Here is a 19,523-nt window from a genome sequence, read left to right on the forward strand (position 1 = left end):
CCAAGGGGCCAGCACTCAAAAACTGTTCAGGTGACATTAAACTAAAAGAATGAAGTTTCAGGTCTAGACACCAGCTAAAGAGACTAGGGAAAGGCTCCCCCAGGGTCCCTACGTTACGTTGCACGGTGGGGCTCACCACAGCAAGCATCACTGTATCTCCCCATCAGTTTTAGGGGGGCAACAGCAATACCATAAATAACTTACAGCCAGTATGACTTCTTTTTTTTCTTTTAACATACCTTTAAAGCTTCTATAACAAGGTCCCTTGCTTCAAGCTCTCCTTCAAGAATACTGAACAGTGTCAGGAGTTCAGGCTTGCTGAGTTTTTCCAGATTCATTCTGAAAACCTAAAACAAAGACAATGATCAGACAATCTGCAGAAGACAGCGTTAATCTGATTCAAGAAAGAAAGGAGACAGATAAGAAAACAGGAATGATTGCAGTATGAAGTGCTTTAAGAAAGGGAAGAGTTACAGCTAAATAAATGCAATCACCTTCTAAAGTTAATCACAAACTGAGCAGAAAGGGAAAATAAAATTCACTTTCGTTATTGATTTCCTCACCATTCACAAAGCTCAAATTTTTATCACCTTTCCTCTGGGCACATTTACAAATGAGCATCTAAGCTCTAAGAAAGAATTAGTCACTAATTTGGTTCATGTACAATTGTGTTACAGCTCATATTACTTAACAGAAAAATTGTTATATTATGAGATCTCCCAACTTTAGATAAGAAAATTACAAAACACTCTAACATCCCTCTTTAATTAGTTGAAATGAAATTGGAATGATGTTTGAGATAATGGTTAGGGAGTATGGGAAAATTTCCTCAACTGTCTACTTTCACAGTACCTATCACAATATTTGTATTCTGTATAGTAAAACAGGCTTGAATACAATAACACACAAGATTTATTTATTTAAAAGGCACAGTTACAGAGAGAGAGGGAGAGACAGATAGAGATCTTCCATCCCGCTGGTTTACCACCCAAAGAGCCACCAATGGCTGGAGCTAGGCCAATCCAAAGCCAGGAGCCAGGAACTTCTTCAGGATTTCCTACACAGGTGCAGGGGCCCAAGCACTTGGACCATCTCCAACTGCTTTCCCAGGCACATTTGCAGGGAGCTGGATAGGAAGTAGAGTAGCCAGGACCTGAACAGGCGGCCATATGGGTTACCAGTGTTGCAGCTTTATCCACTACGCCACAGTGCTGGCCTGACAAGTATATTCTTAAATCACACCTTTAAATATTTTGTTTCAAAATATTGGCCAGGCAATTACAAACTGAATTCCACGTAGTAAGTTCACAGTTCTACCAAGATTTACATCTTTTGAAATAACTGTTAGCTGGCAAATTGTGTGGCACAAACTCTGTCCTTTCTCACAGACCACGCACAGACCAGATTTGGCCCGCTCAGTCATCTCTGAAGGGTCTTCTGACCGGGGTGTGGAGTACAGCAACTGCTGTTTTCCCTCCCCCACTTTTTACCTCCAAACTGCCACCCTCATAGAGCTTTCTTAGAAGTGAGTAGCAACACGAGCAGTTCACACACCCTCCAGAACTCCTCACTCTTACTACGTCCTGGAGGCACCCGAGCCTTACTGATTCCTCCCAGAGCTGCTGCCCTGACTGGAAGAACACGGACAGAACGCATTCCCCACTGTGGTGTTCGACTGTGTCAGGCATGATGGACAAATCTCTTACCATATGGTAAAACAGCCTCAGTGTGGCCTCAGTTCTAATGCTAACTTTCTAACGAGTGAATTTTAGCAACTAGTAAACAATTCTTCCTTTGGTAGGAGAGCTATGTCTCCTAACAGTTATTTTGCAAAGGAAAGCAAACAAAAGAAAAATTCAACAAGCCTAACAACATTACACATGCTGTAAGCTGGGATGCTGGGAAGTGCACAGGGCTTTGCAGTCAGATGCCTCAGCCGCGTTTTCCTAGTTGTGTGACTGGGCAAGGTTTCTGGTTCTCAATTTTCTGAGCTGGGAAGGGAGGATGACGACATCGAACTCACAGGTTACTCAGTAGACTGTTAGTAAATGCAGGCCGTCTTACCCAGTTCAGGAAACCAGCCAAATAATGGTGTAACTTTTTTAAAATTAATTTTTACTTATTTATTTGAAAGGGAGAGAGTGATGAGTGAGTGAGTGAGAGAGAGAGAGAGAGAGAGAGAGAGAGAGAAGGGGAGAAAGAGAGAATCCATCTTCCATCCTAAACATCCAGGGCTGGGCCAGGCCAAAGCCGGGAGTCAGGAACTCAATCCAGACCTCTCATGTGGGAGGCAGGGACCCAAGGACGAGTCCTGCTGTCCCCCAGGATGTGTAGTAATAGGAAGCTGGAACCAGGACTGGAGCCAGGACTTCAACCCAGCCACTTGAATGTGATGTGGGCATCCCATGGGGTGTCTTAACTACTACACCAACACTCACCTGTGGTTTAATCATTGGGTATTACCAAAATAATACCAATAACAGCCAATAACAGTAATGTCAGAAATAACTTCCACTGCCCTTTTGTAGCTGGGAACCACAAATGCACAACTGTGACGCGTCCCAGAGTGAATCCATTGTGAATCACACTGGTTTCTTAGATAAGTACCCCCATTCCTGATGGTTTCATGTTCTTATTTCCCTCCAAGAGATTATAAGGTGGAGGAAATATCCTATCATTTAATGCTCTCCCCTCCCATTTCGCTGAGCAGATAATAAGCACGTGGTAAAGGCACTCCATAAATAACATTGGCACACAGTAAATCAGCTGAGCTTATGAGCATGAAGGCTGGAAGGGAGGAACGGAGGTAAAAATGATGGTGCTCACACATGACTCTTCAGTATTTTCACAGTCCTTAAATATTCTTTATTCATAGAGACCCCAAACTGTCACTTAAATCCAAGCACAATATGAGCAACACACAATGGACTGAGAGTATTTTAGTCTCAGCTCTGCCCCTGAACACAGCAGAGGAAATTACCCGGGTGCTCTGGCTCTGAGGTTTTTTTGTTTGTTTTTGTTTTTTATTTTTAAAGATTTATTTATGCATTTGACAGGCAGAGTTACAGAGAGGCAGAGGCAGAGAGAAAGAAAGGTGTTCCATCCGGTGGTTCACTCCCCAAATAGCCGCAACGGCCAGTAGCCAGGAGCTTCTTCCGGGTCTCCCACCATGGGTGCAGGGGCCCAAGGACTTGGGCCATTTTCTACTGCTTTCCCAGGCCACAGCAGAGAGCAGGATTGCAAATGAAGCAGCCAGGACTTGAACAAGCACTGACTGGGATGCCAGCACTGCAGGCAGCAGCTTTACCCACTGCACCCCAGCACTGGCCCCCTGAGTTTTTGAATAGCTAAAATGAAACAGACTAGTTAGTCTTAAGTCCTTCTTAGATCCATTCTAACATTCCAGGTAAAAATCCAGTACTACTTGTTAGAGAGTAAAATTAAATAAGAGGTAAAAAATATAAAGAACTAAATCAAATTGTACCTAAGTCAAAGTATGTGAAGTACTATGACAAATATATAGCCTTATAAAAGATTAAAATCTTCAGTCACTTTAATTATGAAGCAGTCCCGCCTAGGCTAGAAATCTGTCAGTGGCACAAAGAACAATTTCTTACTTGTAATCTCTATGTTTGTAAATCACTTCTGCATACAAATTTTATGATCTGGAACATTTTACCAGTATGTACCAACTCATTTAGCATACTGCCTACATGAAGTGAATACCACACAAACATTACAAAGGAGGGGTAGGCATTACAGTGCCATGGGTTAAGCTGCCACTTGCAATGCCTGCATCCCATATTTGAGCGCCAGTTGGAGTCCTGGCTACTCTGCTTCTGATCCAGCTTCCTGCTGATGTATCCTGGGAGGACACAGATGATGATCCAATTGCCTGGACTCCCACCACCCACATGAAAGACTGGTTGGAGTTCCAGGCTCCTGACTTTGGCCTGACTAGCCCTGGTTGTCATCAGCAATAGGAGACTGAACCAGTGGATGGAAGATATTTTGGTACTCTTGCCTTTTTTTTCTTTTTGGAAATTTATTTATTTATTTGAAAGGCAGAGTTATGGAGAGACAGATGGTTCACTCTCTAAATGGCTGCAATGGCTACAGCCAGGTAGGTCTGAAGCCAGGAGCCAGGAACTTCTTCTGGGTCTCCCACGTGGGTGCAGGGGCCCACTGAGGCCATCCTCTGCTGCTTTTCCAGGTACATTAGCAGGGAGATGGGTTGGAAGTGGAGCAGTCAGGACTTGAACCAGTGCCCATATGGGATGCCAGCATCACAGGCAGTGACGGCCCCCACTATGCCTTTCAAGTCAATGAAAATAAATTAAAAAAATAAGAATTTAAAAAATATATGGGGCTGGCACTGTGGCTCACTTGGTTAATCCTCTGCCTATGGAGCCGGCATCCCATATGGGTGCCGGTTCTAGTCCTGGTTGCTCCTCTTCCAGTCCGGCTCTCTGCTGTGGCCTGGGAGGACATTGGAGGACAGCCCAAGTGCTTGGGCCCTGCACCCGCATGGGAGACCAGGAGGAAGCACCTGGCTCCTGGCTTCGGATCAGCGCAACGCACTGGCTGTGGCGGCCATTTGGGGGGGTGAACCAGCGGAAGGAAGACATTTCTCTCTATCTGTCTCTTTCTCATTATCTAACTCTGTCAAATAAATTTAAAAAAATAAATAAAAATTAAAAAAATATAATACAAAGGAGGAAAAAGAAGGGCCACAGCTGTGCAACTCAATAATCTGTTTTTACATATTCTAATAACCTTTCTTTATAAGTATTAAAATTTAGCAATTCTTTGCTATTTGAACCTAATGTCAATATATGGAATAATGAATTTTTGTCTGAAATATAAATGAAGGATAATAAAACTGTTTTAGAATGGTGGGGGTGGAGGTGATACTGACCTGTTAATTGGCAGAATTACACTTTTGTCCTCAAGTATAAATTCTTAGGGCTTTCTTCAGTTAAAATTTGGGAAAATCGACAACTATATTTAAAATGCCATCAGCGTGGTGGAAAAGTGTCCAGTGCTGCAAAATAAGAAATGCATTGATAAATTTGGTCAATCCTATGAATTTCAGCTGTCATTATTGCAGATGAGGCCTGACAGCTGTAGGCTGACACTGATAAGAAGGAAGGAAAGAGCCAGTTCTTCTAGTTGAAGCTGCATAATATAGGAAAAATACCAGGGATCGGACTTACCTTTACAACTACAATTAAGAAAGGGGGGTGCTTGCAATTTTTTAATTTACCTTTAAAACGTCTACTGTCATTTCAAGGACTAACTTCTCAATGTCACTAGAAGAAACTGATTTTTCTCTCTTTGAATGAATAAAAGCCTATTTGCTTGGATCACAATGACTTTTGCATAACTAACTCAGAAAAATATCATAATCACATCTGAAATTTTCAAACTGCCAAATTCATATAAGGAAAATTCTCATCTCTTCACTTCCTATAAACAAACAAATCAACCAATCACTACCTCAACTGTCTATACGACTGGTTACACAGGTTCAGCTTCTATTTTTTCCTATTGCTTTCAAATATTAAAAGCTGAATTGTATGCAATTTTTGTTTATATGTTCCTAACACTGTATGAAGTCCAGGATTTTAAAAAAAAAAAAAAACATGATAGGCTTTGCCATTTATTTGATAAAATGTAATTTTTGTCTGGAACTTCAAGGCACCAAGTCTGAAAACGTAACAATTTGTTGAAACCTAACAAGTCAAATAAGGACAGTGTCAAAGGAAGAAATAATGCAGCAATAAATTCTTGATTGTTTCATTCAACCAAGAGTCAGTCTTTAATTAATTATGAATCTCTCAATTTAGAAGTGTGGGTTTTTTTTGCTGTCAGCAATATAGAATTAACAACACAGAAGCAAACCACTGAGTAAGTTATCCCAGCAATTTCTGCTCAATAATGGGGAAAATTATGTGGCTCAGGATTCTCAGAAAAAGGCAGTTTTAATCCCATATTTATTATCAGAAATATGATTGTGAGCTTTCTGGCATGCCACACTGGTCTACAGACTCATTCCCTCATTTTCTAAATGAACTGTTACTTGTGTTGTCAACAACCATTAAGTGACTTTGAAAGACAAGATCATTTCAACCAGATGCTGAGCTTATGTCTTCCATTAGAGTTTCTCCAAGACCCAACTCTCCTTAGGGCTTAGACACAGATACTTCTGCCCAAGGAATGCCGCAGTCTATATATTTGGAAATAAAAACCACCTGTGGACAAGTTGTCTGGCTACATTATCATACCCATGGTATAGCCAGCTGTAGCTATATTATGCTTTATAGATTTCTCAATTAAAAATATATATACAATTAAAAGAGCTAAAGCCATACATATTTCCACACCCAGAAAATAAGCCCATTCAAAAGTATGAAGCTTATTTTTATGTTCCCAACTGATTTCAACTGAGCTTGCCCAGCATACCATTTGGTCTATTCACAGGCTGTTTCCCACCAAGTCAGCGTCACTGTGTCTCTTCTACATGAACTTTGATGTGCCACAGTCAAAAGAATTATGGGTGTCAAGAAGGGCATCATCCCCGCCCCACCCCGTAACTGCCGGTGCTGCATGGGTGGTGGTGTGGCTCAGCCCTGCTAACTTTATTCTAACCTCTGCTCCTCTCGAGATAATACCCAAGCTGCACTCATTCTGCTGTGGTTGTCCCAGCGTCTGCTCCACAACTCTGAATGGCTTCTACAGGATAGCACTCACTGTTGCCCTTTCACCATACAGAGATTGGCACAGAAAAAGAAATACCACAAACAGCTTCTATAGCTATGCAAGCAGTAGGGCAGGGCAGGGTAGGACAGGGTGGACCAGATATTTGTGTCTAGTATCTGGGTGTGAGTATACGTTTATGTGGGACTGAAGGCTCTTTTTTTTTTTTTCCCAAGTGATATGGGGCCAAAAGGGAAAACAGTATTTTTAGATGAGCCTTAGATAGTTCTTGACATAGAAATACTTTTTAAAAAATACGCATATAAAAAAATCAACTCAGCTAATATATTTTTTAAAAGTCAGTTATTTTATCTAGGAGAGGTTATGGCTGCAAAACTGGATAAAAATTAGTTCTTTTTATTTATATATTTGAAAGGCAGTTACAGAGAAGCAGAAGCAGACACAGAGGCAGAGAGAGTGAAGCCTTCCCTCCACTGGTTCACTCCCCAAATAGCCGCAATAGCCAGAGCCATGCCAGGCCAAAGCCAGGAGCTTCTTTGGGGTCTCCCATGTGGCTGCAGGGGCCCAGGCACTTGGGCCGACTTCTGCTGCTTTTCCCAGGCCATTAGCAGGGAGCTGGATCAGAAGCGCAGCGGAAGTGGAACAGCAGCTTTGCCCACTACCTCACAGGACTGGCTCCAAATTACTTATCATATATTCAGATACCAAACTTAAGTAATTTATACTCTGACTCCAACTGACTCAGATTTCAGGCCAATTAGTAAATTTTTAGTTTTAATGACCAAATATGAGCAAAGATGTAAAGCACATTGTTCCAATTATATACTCTTTTCATGAAAATATAAGGAAAGCAAAATATGGAAGGTTAGTTAATTCTTAAAACTCAAAAGAGCTGGGGTGAGTGTTTGGCCTGTGGTTAAGACACCCTATCCTTTATCAGAGTCCCTAGGTTTGACGCCTGCTTCCAGCTCCTGACTCTAGCTGCCTGCCAACATGAGTCCTGGAAGCAGTGTTGATGGCTCAAGTAATTGGGTTTCTGACACCCTGTGGGAGACTTGGATTGGACTGAGTTGTGGTCCCCAGTTTTATGCTGACCCTTCTATGGCCATTGCTGGAAGTCAGGAGTGACCTAGTGGCTGACAGCTCTCTTGCTCTCTCTCTCTCTCTCTAGCTCTAGCTCCCGCTCTCTCTCTCTGCCTGTTTCTCAAATAGAATGAAAACAAATAATTTTTAAAAAGTTTTTAAGGGCTGGCACTGTGGAATAGCAGGTAAAGCTGCTGCCTACAGTGCCGGCATCCCAAATGGGTGCCAGTTCGAGTCCCAGCTGCTCAACCTTCAATCCAGCTCTCTGCTATGGCCTGGGGAAGCAGTAGAAGATTGCTGAAGTCCTTGGGACCCTGCACCCATGTGGAAGACCCAGAAGAAGCTCCTGGCTCCTGGCTATGGATTGGCCCATCTCTGGCCATTGTAGCCATTTGGGGAGTGAACCAGCGGATGGAAGACTTCTCGCCCTCTCTGCCTCTCTGTAAATCTGCCTTTCAAATAAATAAATAGATCTTAAAAAAAAAAAAAAAAGGTTTTTATAAAAATGGTGTTTTTCACAGCTTTCCACTGGATAACTTACTTTTTTTTGAAACTCAGTATATATGAAATAATAATAAAAGAAACTTGTCACATTTATAAATACTAAATCTAAATATGGACAAAAATGCACTGCTATTTTTAAAAATGTATCCAAAGCAACCTCTTATCTGTGGGGTGGAGGGGGGAGTGTTGACACATTATCTTGACTATCTCAAAAGATGTAAGGTTCCCCACCACCTGGCATATCTGGTTTTCAGAGGGTCATTTAGGCATTTGGGTAAGAGAGTGACAACATTCCAAATGAACACTCTCACTTCTCTCTTGGCATTTTAAGGTTGGACTAGGGAAGAAAAACATGTCTATATGCTCTCAGAAAATAATTTCCTAATCAAGAAAGCAGATCTTTCGTGCACTTGTTAAAGAAGGCTGTTTTTTCTATTATTATTTACAAAAGTACTTAAAATCAAGGTTAAAAAAATCTTATTTCATTCAATTTGCTTTTTATATTAGGCAGTGTAAGTCTTATCACCAATACCTCAAATCAAGCTACTCTCAGTTAAATGTAAAAGACACTGCCGAACTATCTGGATCCCCATAACGTGTTAACAGGCTGTCCTATGCCTCTGTCCCACCAAAATCCATATGTTGAAGTCCTAACCCATACCACTTCAGAATGTGACTGTATTTGGAGACAAGGTCTGTAAAAGGGTAATTAAGTTTAAATGAGGTCTTTAGAATGGGCCTCAATCCAGTGTGACCAGTATATTTATAAGAAGGGGAGAATGTGGATATGGACAGATGGGAGAGAGGTAAGACAGGGAGAAGACAAGCCCTGTCCAAGCCAAGGTGAGAGGCCTTAGAAGAAACCAACCATGCCAATGCATGGGTCTTGGACTTCCAGCGTCAAATTGTAAAAAATGTTTGATTTCAGCCACCTGGTCTGTGGTCTTCTGTTGCGGCACCCCAGCAAACTAACACAACATGCTAATCACTTTCCACTTTTAAAGCCCATTACACCGAATAGGCTTTCTCTCACCATCAGAGCACCGTGATATGAGGGGTCTGGAAAAATTTCCTAGAAAATAGGTATTATGACTATGCACGGGTTTCAAAAAATGTTTTGCATCCAAATAAACATCTTTTAGTGTTGATGAGTGCCCTTACATACTACTTCTCAGAATATCTGGCTTTATCAGTGGCTTTTTTCTAGCCACACTATACAGACTATAGACAGCATCATATAAAACAGCATGGTTTTGGAACACTTTTAGAGACCGTAAATTTCAAGACCCTTTGAAGGAGGCTGCTGTGAGTTATCCTGAAATATCATATGAGGAATGCACAGGCAAAGAAATGACCATGGTGCTACCGGACCAAGCTGTGTGCTTACCCAACACTGTCAATACAAGACTTTCAGGGTCAGCACTGCGCCGTCCTATATGGGTGCTGGTTTGAGCCTGGGCTGCTCCTCTTCCGATCCAGCTCTCTGCTATGGCCTGGGAAAGCAGTAGAAGATGGTCCAAGTCCTTGGGCCCCTGCACCCACTGGGAGACCTGGAAGAAGCTCCTGGCTTCAGATCAGCCAGCTCTGGCCACTGCAGACATTTGGGGAGTGAACCAGTGGTCTGAAGACTTCTGTCTGTCTGTCTGTCTCTCTCTGCCTCTGTCTCTGTAACTCTGCCTTTCCAATAAATAAATACATCTTTAAAACCAAAATACAGACTTTAAAGTAGCTCTCAAGAGACCAGCTCTGTAACAACGCTAATACTCTTTAAGGTCAACACTTCCAATACTCCATTCAAACATACAACATTCAAAGCAGATTCTAGGATATCAGGTTTTCTGGATTTATGCTGTCTACAGAAGTTAGTAACTTCAATTGTACAAAGTTAATTACCATTACCTCAGAGTTCGATAGTATAGTTTTTAAAGAATTTAAGCAATAATAGCAATAATGAGAAAAGAAAAACATTGCGCTAAACATTGATAATATGTGCTAGACAGTGCTCTGCCATTGACATGTATTAACTCAATCAAGCCTCATAACACCTTCAGGTGGCAGGTAGCCTAACCATCACCCAGAAATCCATCAGCACTCCATTACAGACGGCAAAGCTGAGACAGAGGCTAAATGACGGCTCGAAGTGTCACATGGCTGGTGCATAGCAGACATGAGATCCGAGCACAGGCAATCTGAGTCCAGACGCCCTCTTGTCAACCACTGCTCCTCGGTAACTACCGCTCACATCTGATCTTTTATTCAGGGGGTGGAGAAATCCCTGCTACAACAGGATTCACACGCAAGGAAGGGACATCAGAAACAATCTAATCCAGCCCTCTCCCTTCACAGACGAGTACTGAGGCCAGAGTTGTTGCATGAATACTCACGGCTTTTCAAGATCCAGTGTAATCCACTTTCTGGGATACCGTGACAGAGATCAGATGTTTGTTTGTTTTCATGCATCTCTGGTGTGAGGTATCTCTTTCTTTCTCTCTCTGTCTCTATATGTATGCTCTTACATAATGCTGCCAAAATTTACACATTTATTGAAGAACAAGAGGAAGTAGTCTGATGATCATAAACAAATATTTACACATCTCTTCCCCCCAAATGAGGACATTAGCACAAGGCTATTAAAAACAGGTCTGTCTGCCTGGATATCTGCTCACACCCTTTCAAGTATTCTGTGAGGCAAGGCCAAACCAGAAGAACGACATTAGCTGAACTACTACAACCGGTATTAATGAATAATGAAAACAAATAGTTTTATATTAATGCAAACATTTTACTTAAAAAGATAACTCTTTTAACATCAGACTATTAGTAGAAGTTTGAACCATTTCAATGACATTTGTTAGTTGGCTTTACCTGGTTTAAATGAAATGATAATTTCAATGATTATTTCAATCAACTAAGTTTCTGTCTATAGCATCTATCTGTCCCTTCAATTTCTGCTCTTTTAAAATAAATTCACCACAGAAGGGAACAGTAACAGGTAGACTGATTTTATTTACAGTAAGTGATTCATGGGCCACAATTCTAGAGGCAGCCTAGAATGCAAAATCCCTTCAAATGCTAATGCAGGCTGAAGTCACTGACTCCACTAGGATTCCAAACGGGGAAACTCCACACGGAGTATGGTACGGAGGATTAACCATGAAGCCGTTAAGGTTCCTGCATCTGAGCTATGCCTATAACCCGACTCTCCCCAGAACTGCAAAGAACTTCACCCAAACCTCTGACAAAAACATAACTAGTGATGGTGTTTTGCAGATCACAGATTTTTTAAAAAAACGTTTAACATTCAGTAGCAACTGAGTATCACAACAACAAACCTAGCAACTGTTTGTGCTCCCAGGTTCTTCAGGGACAATCATTCTCCTAGGGAGGTGGGGGTTGAGAGTTATGGTGGGAAGTGCAGGGATTTTATAATATTGTGGCACTGCCATTTCATAATTCCTTGATTCACTTAATCTTTGATCTTTAGTTCTTTATTTATAAAATCAGGATAATAACATGTACTCTTAGCAGGTGGCTTCATGGCTTAAATACGTGACTGGCCAGGTCTCTCGCTTCTCATCCTAGAACACTCATTTGGTTCATCTGCCAGGACAATGAAGTTTGGCTTTTCCAATGGGTCATCATCACTGTCTATTGGTCAAGTGTCTAATTTACAGATCAAAGGCAAGTTTAGTCCTTCTGAGTTGGCAGTTGATCTGCTACAAAAAGCAGATGGCATGCCGGCTAGTACCTGGGAAAGTCAGCTTAGGGACACACGTTCAACCCACTTCCAGGCCAAAGGGAACCACTTGGGAAAAGAGAAGGACATTCTTCTGCCTAGCCCAGCTTCTTGTGCCCTCAGCACACAGGTGGCGAGAAGTGTGCCTTTGCTTCAGCTGAATTTTTACAGCTTTTAATAAACTCACAATTTAACTTGTAATGATTGTGAAATGGATTTTCTAAAAGTATCACAGCTCTGTTTTACATTAAATTAAATGCATGATGGATAAGTATCTACATTTATAACTCAGAAGCAGGTACTCTATTATATCAACTCATCTGTTTACATGTATCTGTCTTCTGTCTCACAAGGATCTGAACTCTGATGGACAACTCCTCTTTCTATTCAACTTGATGAAAAGTAGCACCTAGTAATCTGGTTCAAAGAATTACTATAAAGAAATGTCTAATACCTTGAAATCTCATCAACAATATTTGACTTTATCTTTTAGGAAATGAGAAGCCATCATTAACCAGGTGAATGAGGAAAGCATAGTTTTAGGAAGGCTAAGCTGTAAGGTACAGAGTGGACTTGACAAAAGAGAATTTCAAAGCAGACAGAATAGCTGTGAGGAAAAGTTAACAGTAGGGATATGAGACAGTAGAGATATGAGACAAAAATGTATGAGCTAGGATGATGGCATTAAGGATGGAACAGACTGGCCAGCACCATGGCTCACTAGGCTAATCCTCTGCCTGTGACGCCGGCACTCTGGGTTCTTGTCCCAGCTGGGGCGCTGGATTCTGTCAGGTTGCTCCTTTTCCAGTCCAGTTCTCTGCTGTGGCCCGGGAGTGCAATGGAGGATGGCCCAAGTACTTGGGCCCTGCACCCGCATGGGAGACCAGGAGGAAGCACCTGGCTCCTGGCTTTGGATCAGCACAGTGCGCCAGCCATAGCGGCCATTTGGGGAGTGAACCAATGGAAGGAAGACCTTTCTCTCTGTTTCTCTCTCTCACTAACTCTGCCTGTCAAAAAAAAAAAAAAAAAAGGATGGAACAGACTGACACAATGGATGTTAAAGAGAACTTACAGTAAGCTGGTGACTGATTCCATTTAGGGAGGCAAAGAGGGGAAATAGTCCCAGATTAGCTGAGGTTTTGAGGCTGGGTGACAAGAATGATGATGCCACTAACAGAAACAGGGATGTCAGAAAAGGAACTGGCGTTACGGGGAAATGATGACGAATATGGGAGACATGCTGAATGAGAACTAGTCGGACCCCGACAGGGCCCACGTGAGGAGTCAGCTGGTGTGGTGAGTGCCAAGGCCTCCGAGGGGAGAAGCCTCGGGGAGAGGCCCTTTCTTGGTCTTCAGTTCAAGGACAGGAGGCATCAGGAAGAGGCTGCTGTGCAAGACCACACCAGATCTGTTTTGTGCTCTCAAATATTAAACCAGTTAAAACTAGATTGGTTCTGTTACTCCTCTAGCACCTACTGTAACAGAAAGAACCAGCCGGCCGGCATCGCGGCTCACTAGGCTAATCCTCCACCTAGCGGCGCTGGCACACCGGGTTCTAGTCCCGGTCGGGGCGCCGGATTCTGTCCCGGCTGCCCCTCTTCCAGGCCAGCTCTCTGCTGTGGCCAGGGAGTGCAGTGGAGGATGGCCCAGGTGCTTGGGCCCTGCACCCCATGGGAGACCAGGAGAAGCACCTGGCTCCTGCCTTCGGATCAGAGCGGTGCGCCAGCTGCAGTGCGCCGGCCGTGGCGGCCATTGGAGGGTGAACCAACAGCAAAAGGAAGACCTTTCTCTCTGTCTGTCTCTCTCTCTCACTATCCACTCTGCCTGCCAAAAAAAAAAAAAAAGAACCAGCCAGCAGAAGTCAAGTCATCTTCGCACCCACCCAAACGCCACAGTTTCCTCTCTTTTTCCAATAACTAATCTCTCAGGTGTCCTTCACCCTTCTCTCCATCATAACCTAGAATTCTTCTCCCTTTTGAAATCATTCATCCTGGTTTCTCCCTTCTGTCTTCCTTCCGTAGCTCTCACCCTTCTTTTATTTATTTATCTATTTATTTATTTAAGATTTGTTTTGGTTTGTTTGAAAGGCAGAGTTATACAGAGAGGCAGGGCAATACAGAAAAGGAGATCTTCCATCTGCTGGTTCTCTCCCCAAATGGCTGCAATAGCTGGGGCTGGGCCAGGCCAAAGCCAGGAGCTTTAGCCAGGTCTCCCACAAGGGTGCAGGGGCCCAAGGACTTGGGTCATCTTCTGTAGCTTCCCTCGGGCACATTAGCAGGGAGTTGGGTTGGAAGTGGAGCTGCTGGGATGCAAACGGACATCCATATGTGATGCTAGCACTGCAGGCAGCAGCTTAATCTGCCTCTGCGCCCCAGTGCCAGCCTCAGCTCTCACCTTTCTATGAGGACAGAGCCAGAGCACACCTCAGCCCAGCCTTTCCCAGCACCCTGCATAAAGGTATATGCAAGTGCCCCTAAAGCACTCAAGTCAGGAAATTTTTTTTTTTGTCTGCAAACCCATCATCCTCTTCTCTCCTACTTTCTTTTTCTTTTTAGAAGATATATTTATTTGAAAGGCAGAGTGACTGAGAAAGAGAGGGAGCTTGTCCATCAACTGGTTCACTCCCCAAATGGCCACAACAGCCAGGTCTTGGTTAGGAGGAAGCCAGGAGCCAGGAACTCCATCTGGGTTTCCCAAATGCATGGCAAGCACTTGGGCCACCTTTCACTCAAGGTACATTGTCAGGAGGCTGCATTGGAAGCAGAATGGCGGGGACTGGAACGGGAACTCTGATAAGGGATGGCAGAGACACAAGCAATGCCTTAACCAGTTGTGTAGCACTGGCCCCTTGGTTCCTATTATGCTAACAATTAGGGTTATATTCTTTAAACTCAATATCAATTAAGGATTATAGAAGCCAGAAAGGATTCAAGGGCAAAGGACACATTTGGATTGAAAGCTTTGGCTTTGTCCATGAAATATAGTTCAGAGATACTTGGCAAGCAGGACCATAGTATTGCATTCTTGAGTTCAGTACCTACTTGCGGCCCTGTTCTCTTCAATGCACAAACCTTCACTCTCCCCTTCCTCCACTTTCACTCTTACGGCCCCTAACCCATGCTTTCTTCTCACCTCCATTTTGGTTGTTCCTATAATGACTTCTTAGTTTTGGGGTGTGAGGGAGGGTAGTCTTCAAAAGTAAGGCACAAGTCGCTTTTAATCAAAATTGTCACCGAAAATCCCTGAAGTCTCATGGAAGATGCAACCGTAGTACGCACAAAGCCATTTGCCAGTTAGGATGGTGGTACTCAAGAGAGCACAGCTCTGAGCAACTGATAATTCAGAACGAATCCACCAGCTGGCTGAATCCCTGGCCTTCTTTGTCCTCAGGCTACAAAGTTCAAGAAAGAGAATTCGCATGAGAAAATTACTAAACACACACACACACACACACTCCCAGACAGACATACACTCTCCTAAAAGTCCTTAGCTCAGACTTTTGAGATCTTAATATGCAAACTCTGCTTCCCTCTAAAATTTTCGACAAAACCAACCAATAAGTAAAATCACGTCAATTCTTCACCTTTGCAAAAAATGCTAAATGAGGTAAAAATATTTCCTGTTAAGTGCTTTAATCTACATGCCACATGCTAATAATAATAACGGTAATAATACCTATCAATTATTAAGTGCTTCTCATATGCAGGCCCCAGTTATTTCTATCCCACAGCTAAGGAAACTGAAGTATGGCAGAGATGGAAAACTCTGTCCACGTCCTGGGTCCCGCCACTACACAGTGGTAGAGCTGGGATTTGAACCCAGGTTTGCCTTTGAAGTCTGTGTTGCCAACAGCCACACTCTACAGCCATTTTCTCGCTTGAAATACATAAACTAAAACTTGGAAGACTTGATTTTCATTATTAGCAGCAAACATTCAGGGTATTTAGAAACAGGCTGACAAGCCAGGAGAGGGGTCAATCAGTTGACTAGACAAAGTGCCCCTGCAGACGAGTCTATACTTCTCACCTGGCACATCTCAACGCCAGCTCAATGGCAACGCCTGAGAAACGCACCAGTCTGCTCCACTCAGAAAAGCCAGCACTCAAAGTCAAGGTCTGCGATTTAACGGGCAGCACTACAAACACAAGTCCATTGCAGACTGTGTATTACGCCCACCATAATCAGTCCATATGATTACATTGGGGAGGCTGTTCTGTTTATATAGCTAGTGCCAGCTTAAAAGCACAAAATCAACGAAAAATCCATTTTGAAAAATTCTGAAATAAATCAGTAACTTATCAAAACCAAACACTCAGAGAAACTATCCTTCAATGGAAATCAGTAAACAATCAGTTAGTAGGCCCTCCTCAACTTACTTCATCCCCATTAGGTCAGTCTTAGAAAAATAAAATTCTGAAATGCACAGGTTTCACTTGGGTTCATAAGTCTGGTTCATATTTCATGATGGCAAAATTATATTACCTGGCCAGCATATGTTTCCTTATGATACTGGAGTTTTAGAAGCCCTCAGATAAGGAAAATCAAGTCAAATCAAGACCAAAAACATATGTTTATACTAATAAGGCATGCCATATTTTATCAGTACACTATCTTTCCAGCTTAAGACAATAGCTTCAAACTAAGTTCCTTAAACACTCATTAAGTCACAGTATATATACCACACACTGTAAAGGATAAAAAGAAGGCTCTATCTGCCCTCACAGAATCTGTAATTTAATAAGATGCACATACAAATTTTCTGCTTCCGAAATGTTTTCTTCATTTAACACACCAGACGGATGTTGAAAAAGTTAGAGGAGCTTTCCAAGACACAAAGCTGTATCAAACAGGTCCTGCTTAGTGTGCCAAATCATCCAAGAATGTTATTTGCTTTTTCCTCTCATTTATTAAGGCCCTGGCAATTGCCACCAACTGGTGTCCTCAGCCTCTTAGCTTATTTTCTGACCTCTGCCCATGTAATAAGATACATCTTCTTGGGATTTCCTGTTCTCTGTTTTTTTCTGCCGCTTTTGCAGCGAGGCCCATGTCTTTCCCTACTAGGGCAGCAGTGCACTCCGTGCTGCTGGGAAGACCCTGCACACACAGTCTTCTTGATGCTTTCCTCCTGCAGGTCCGGAAACAACCACTGAGCAGCTCAGCCAGCACTGAGAACCGCTCTGCAGACTCGGAACCCAACCACACAACACTCATTACCTCCAGGAAGTCATCTCAGGATGGCTATGCAGGGGAGTGAGAGACAACAGCCTACAGTCACCCTCTGTGATTCCAACTCCTTGCATCTCATTGCTTTGGCTAAATATAACAGCAGTGAGATGGACTTGGGATGGAAAGCAAAGCAGAGAAAAAAAAAAAAAGGCTAAAAATACAGCAGGTTTTAATATATAGAAGTGCTAAGCACAGATGGTTACTGAGGGCTCCAGGCCATGAACATCAGGCAAAAGGCATCACTCTGTTGCATCTGCTACAAATCCTTTACAAGCACACCACAGAGACGTGTGTTGGTATTTACATATGTTAATAGCTAACGTCCACCTTGCCTTTATTTACCCTTATCTCTGAGATACAAATTTTATTGCTGATATTCTAAATTTTGGTGGATGATAATGGCATTATAAAACCAATCAATAACATCCTATAGGTTTTTTGTGTCCCAGTAGGGGAAAAGCCACTCTAAAAGAGGGGCTGGGGAGTAATCAAAGGCCGAGGGCCCAGATTAATCATAAACCTAGACGACTGAACCTGAATTTTCTCCCCACACTTCCTGCCTTTTGTCTCAACCTGCAGTACAGCTTCAAGGTTAACTGGCTTCTCCCTGAGCAACGGGCTCAGCCCACCCAGGCCGGCGAGACCCTCGTTCCTCATTTATTTATCCACCCCGTTTCATTTGAAAACACGCTCTTGTTCATTGATTGTCAAACAATATGCCCTGTATTCCTACCCACGCGAGGCCAAGTCTGCAGATAGCCCACACGCCCACCTCATCGTGAAACACAAGGAGGACGGCTTCCCATCAAGCTCTCGGGGAGAAAACAGGGTGGAAAGCAAAAATAAAACGCAGCTCAAATCTGAAACGACCCTCAGAAGCTGGGCGGTCCCGAAGCAATAGAGGGAAGGTACAAAGCGTGGTGGGTTGGCGGTGCCATTTCTCTTTCTTCCAGAGTCTACAAGAGTCCCGAGGCAAGGGAGCTCTGGACTCCCCCACGGAGAGCAGAGGGTCACCGGGGCTGCAGAGGGGCTGCAGAGGGGCTGCAGAGGATGGGGGATGGGCAGAACGCAAGTGGCGAAGGCCGCTTCGCCCGTGCAGCTCGCCGTCTACTACGCGTCTTTGATTTTTTTTTCCCCCTTCGCCTCATCCTTCCTTTTTGGAAAACTGATATGCTATTACGGAGGAAACCGGCTCCGGTGCCACCCCGGCGAGCAGGGACAGGTGGAGGGAAAGCGGGCTGGCCCCCGGAGCGTACACGGCGAGGGTGGGGGCGGCAGCCTACAGAACGGGAACCTGCGATTCCCGCGCCAAGGCTGGGGCGCGGGACGGGAGGGGCTTCTAGGTGAGCGGCGTCCCGACGGAAGCCCCTGCCGAGGAGCCGGGAACTGGAAGGGGATGCAGTAGTAGCGGCGAGGACCCTCGGAGGATGAGGAGACGCCTCCTCGGGGAATACCGGGAGCTGGAGGAGGCGGCCCCGCCCCCTCAGGGGATGGCCCCGGGGATGAGAGCGGCCGGTGGCAGAGGCTACCCGCGCTCCTACGCCTGCTTTTCTCTGAGAACCCGGCCTCCCGCCACCGCCGAGCCCAGGCACCCGCCGCCCCTACCTTCCCGCGGCGCTCCGGGATCCGCTCCCCGCCGCCTCCGCCGCCGCCACCCGTTCCCCATCCACAGCCCCCGAGGTCCCGCCTCCCCAGCCGCCGGCGGGGCCACTGGCATTCGCCTGGGCCAGTCACCGCCTCGTCTCTCCAGCGCCGGCACCAATCCACGCGGGCTGGAGGAGGAGCTTCTCCAATGTCATTCAGGCTCCTCCCAGGGCCCCAGGATCCCTTTTGTTTGGAGAGAGCCAGGCTGGGATTGAGGTGGCGTCACTTCCGGAAGGAAGCGCCCTCCTCCTGCCGGGGCTCCAGGGTGGGCTCGTGCTGCCCCGGGCCCGGGGTCTGCAACTTTCTTACCTTTTGTGCAGTTCCTGGGCAGGGCCAGGGCACGAGCGCTAGGTTCTTTACCCTGACTGTACAGGAGTTTTGGGATTGGCGGGCGTCTGATGGCCCGATTGATGGGAATCCTATGTAAAATGCTAATAAATAAAGTGAGCTTTGTTGTCTGCTTTAAAATTAGCTGTTGAAAACCTGGTAAAGTGGCTTCCTGCTCTCCCTCCCTCCCTTTTTCCTGGACGCGCCTGGGTGTGGTGCTGGAAGCAAGGGCGCCAACAGGAAAGACCCGGGACCGACCACTCCTCTGTTTCAGAGAAGTGCA

The 19,523-nt window shown here is 44.4% G+C and overlaps 1 protein-coding gene across 3 annotated transcripts in view; it reads right to left on the bottom strand.

Moving 5' to 3' along the window:
* The window catches only part of CTTNBP2NL (CTTNBP2 N-terminal like), a 63,743-nt gene extending 44,736 nt beyond the window's left edge, over positions 1-19,007 (bottom strand). Inside the window, exons 1-3 of one of the 3 annotated variants that reach the window (XM_008264666.4) lie at positions 18,875-19,007; positions 4,919-5,044; positions 240-347 (exon numbers count right to left, since the gene is read on the bottom strand). In XM_008264666.4, coding sequence (XP_008262888.2) covers positions 240-338 — 99 coding nt within the window. In that variant the 5' untranslated portion in view covers positions 339-347; positions 4,919-5,044; positions 18,875-19,007. Of the gene's footprint in view, positions 1-239; positions 348-4,918; positions 5,045-15,175; positions 15,437-18,874 lie in introns of those variants that run through there. The other 2 variants (XM_008264669.4, XM_002715769.5) reach the window with 2 other exon arrangements.
* Positions 19,008-19,523: the final 516 nt, after the last annotated feature.

The sequence above is a fragment of the Oryctolagus cuniculus genome, chromosome 7, assembly GCF_964237555.1.
Source record: "Oryctolagus cuniculus chromosome 7, mOryCun1.1, whole genome shotgun sequence".
NCBI classification, from domain to species: Eukaryota; Metazoa; Chordata; class Mammalia; order Lagomorpha; family Leporidae; genus Oryctolagus; species Oryctolagus cuniculus.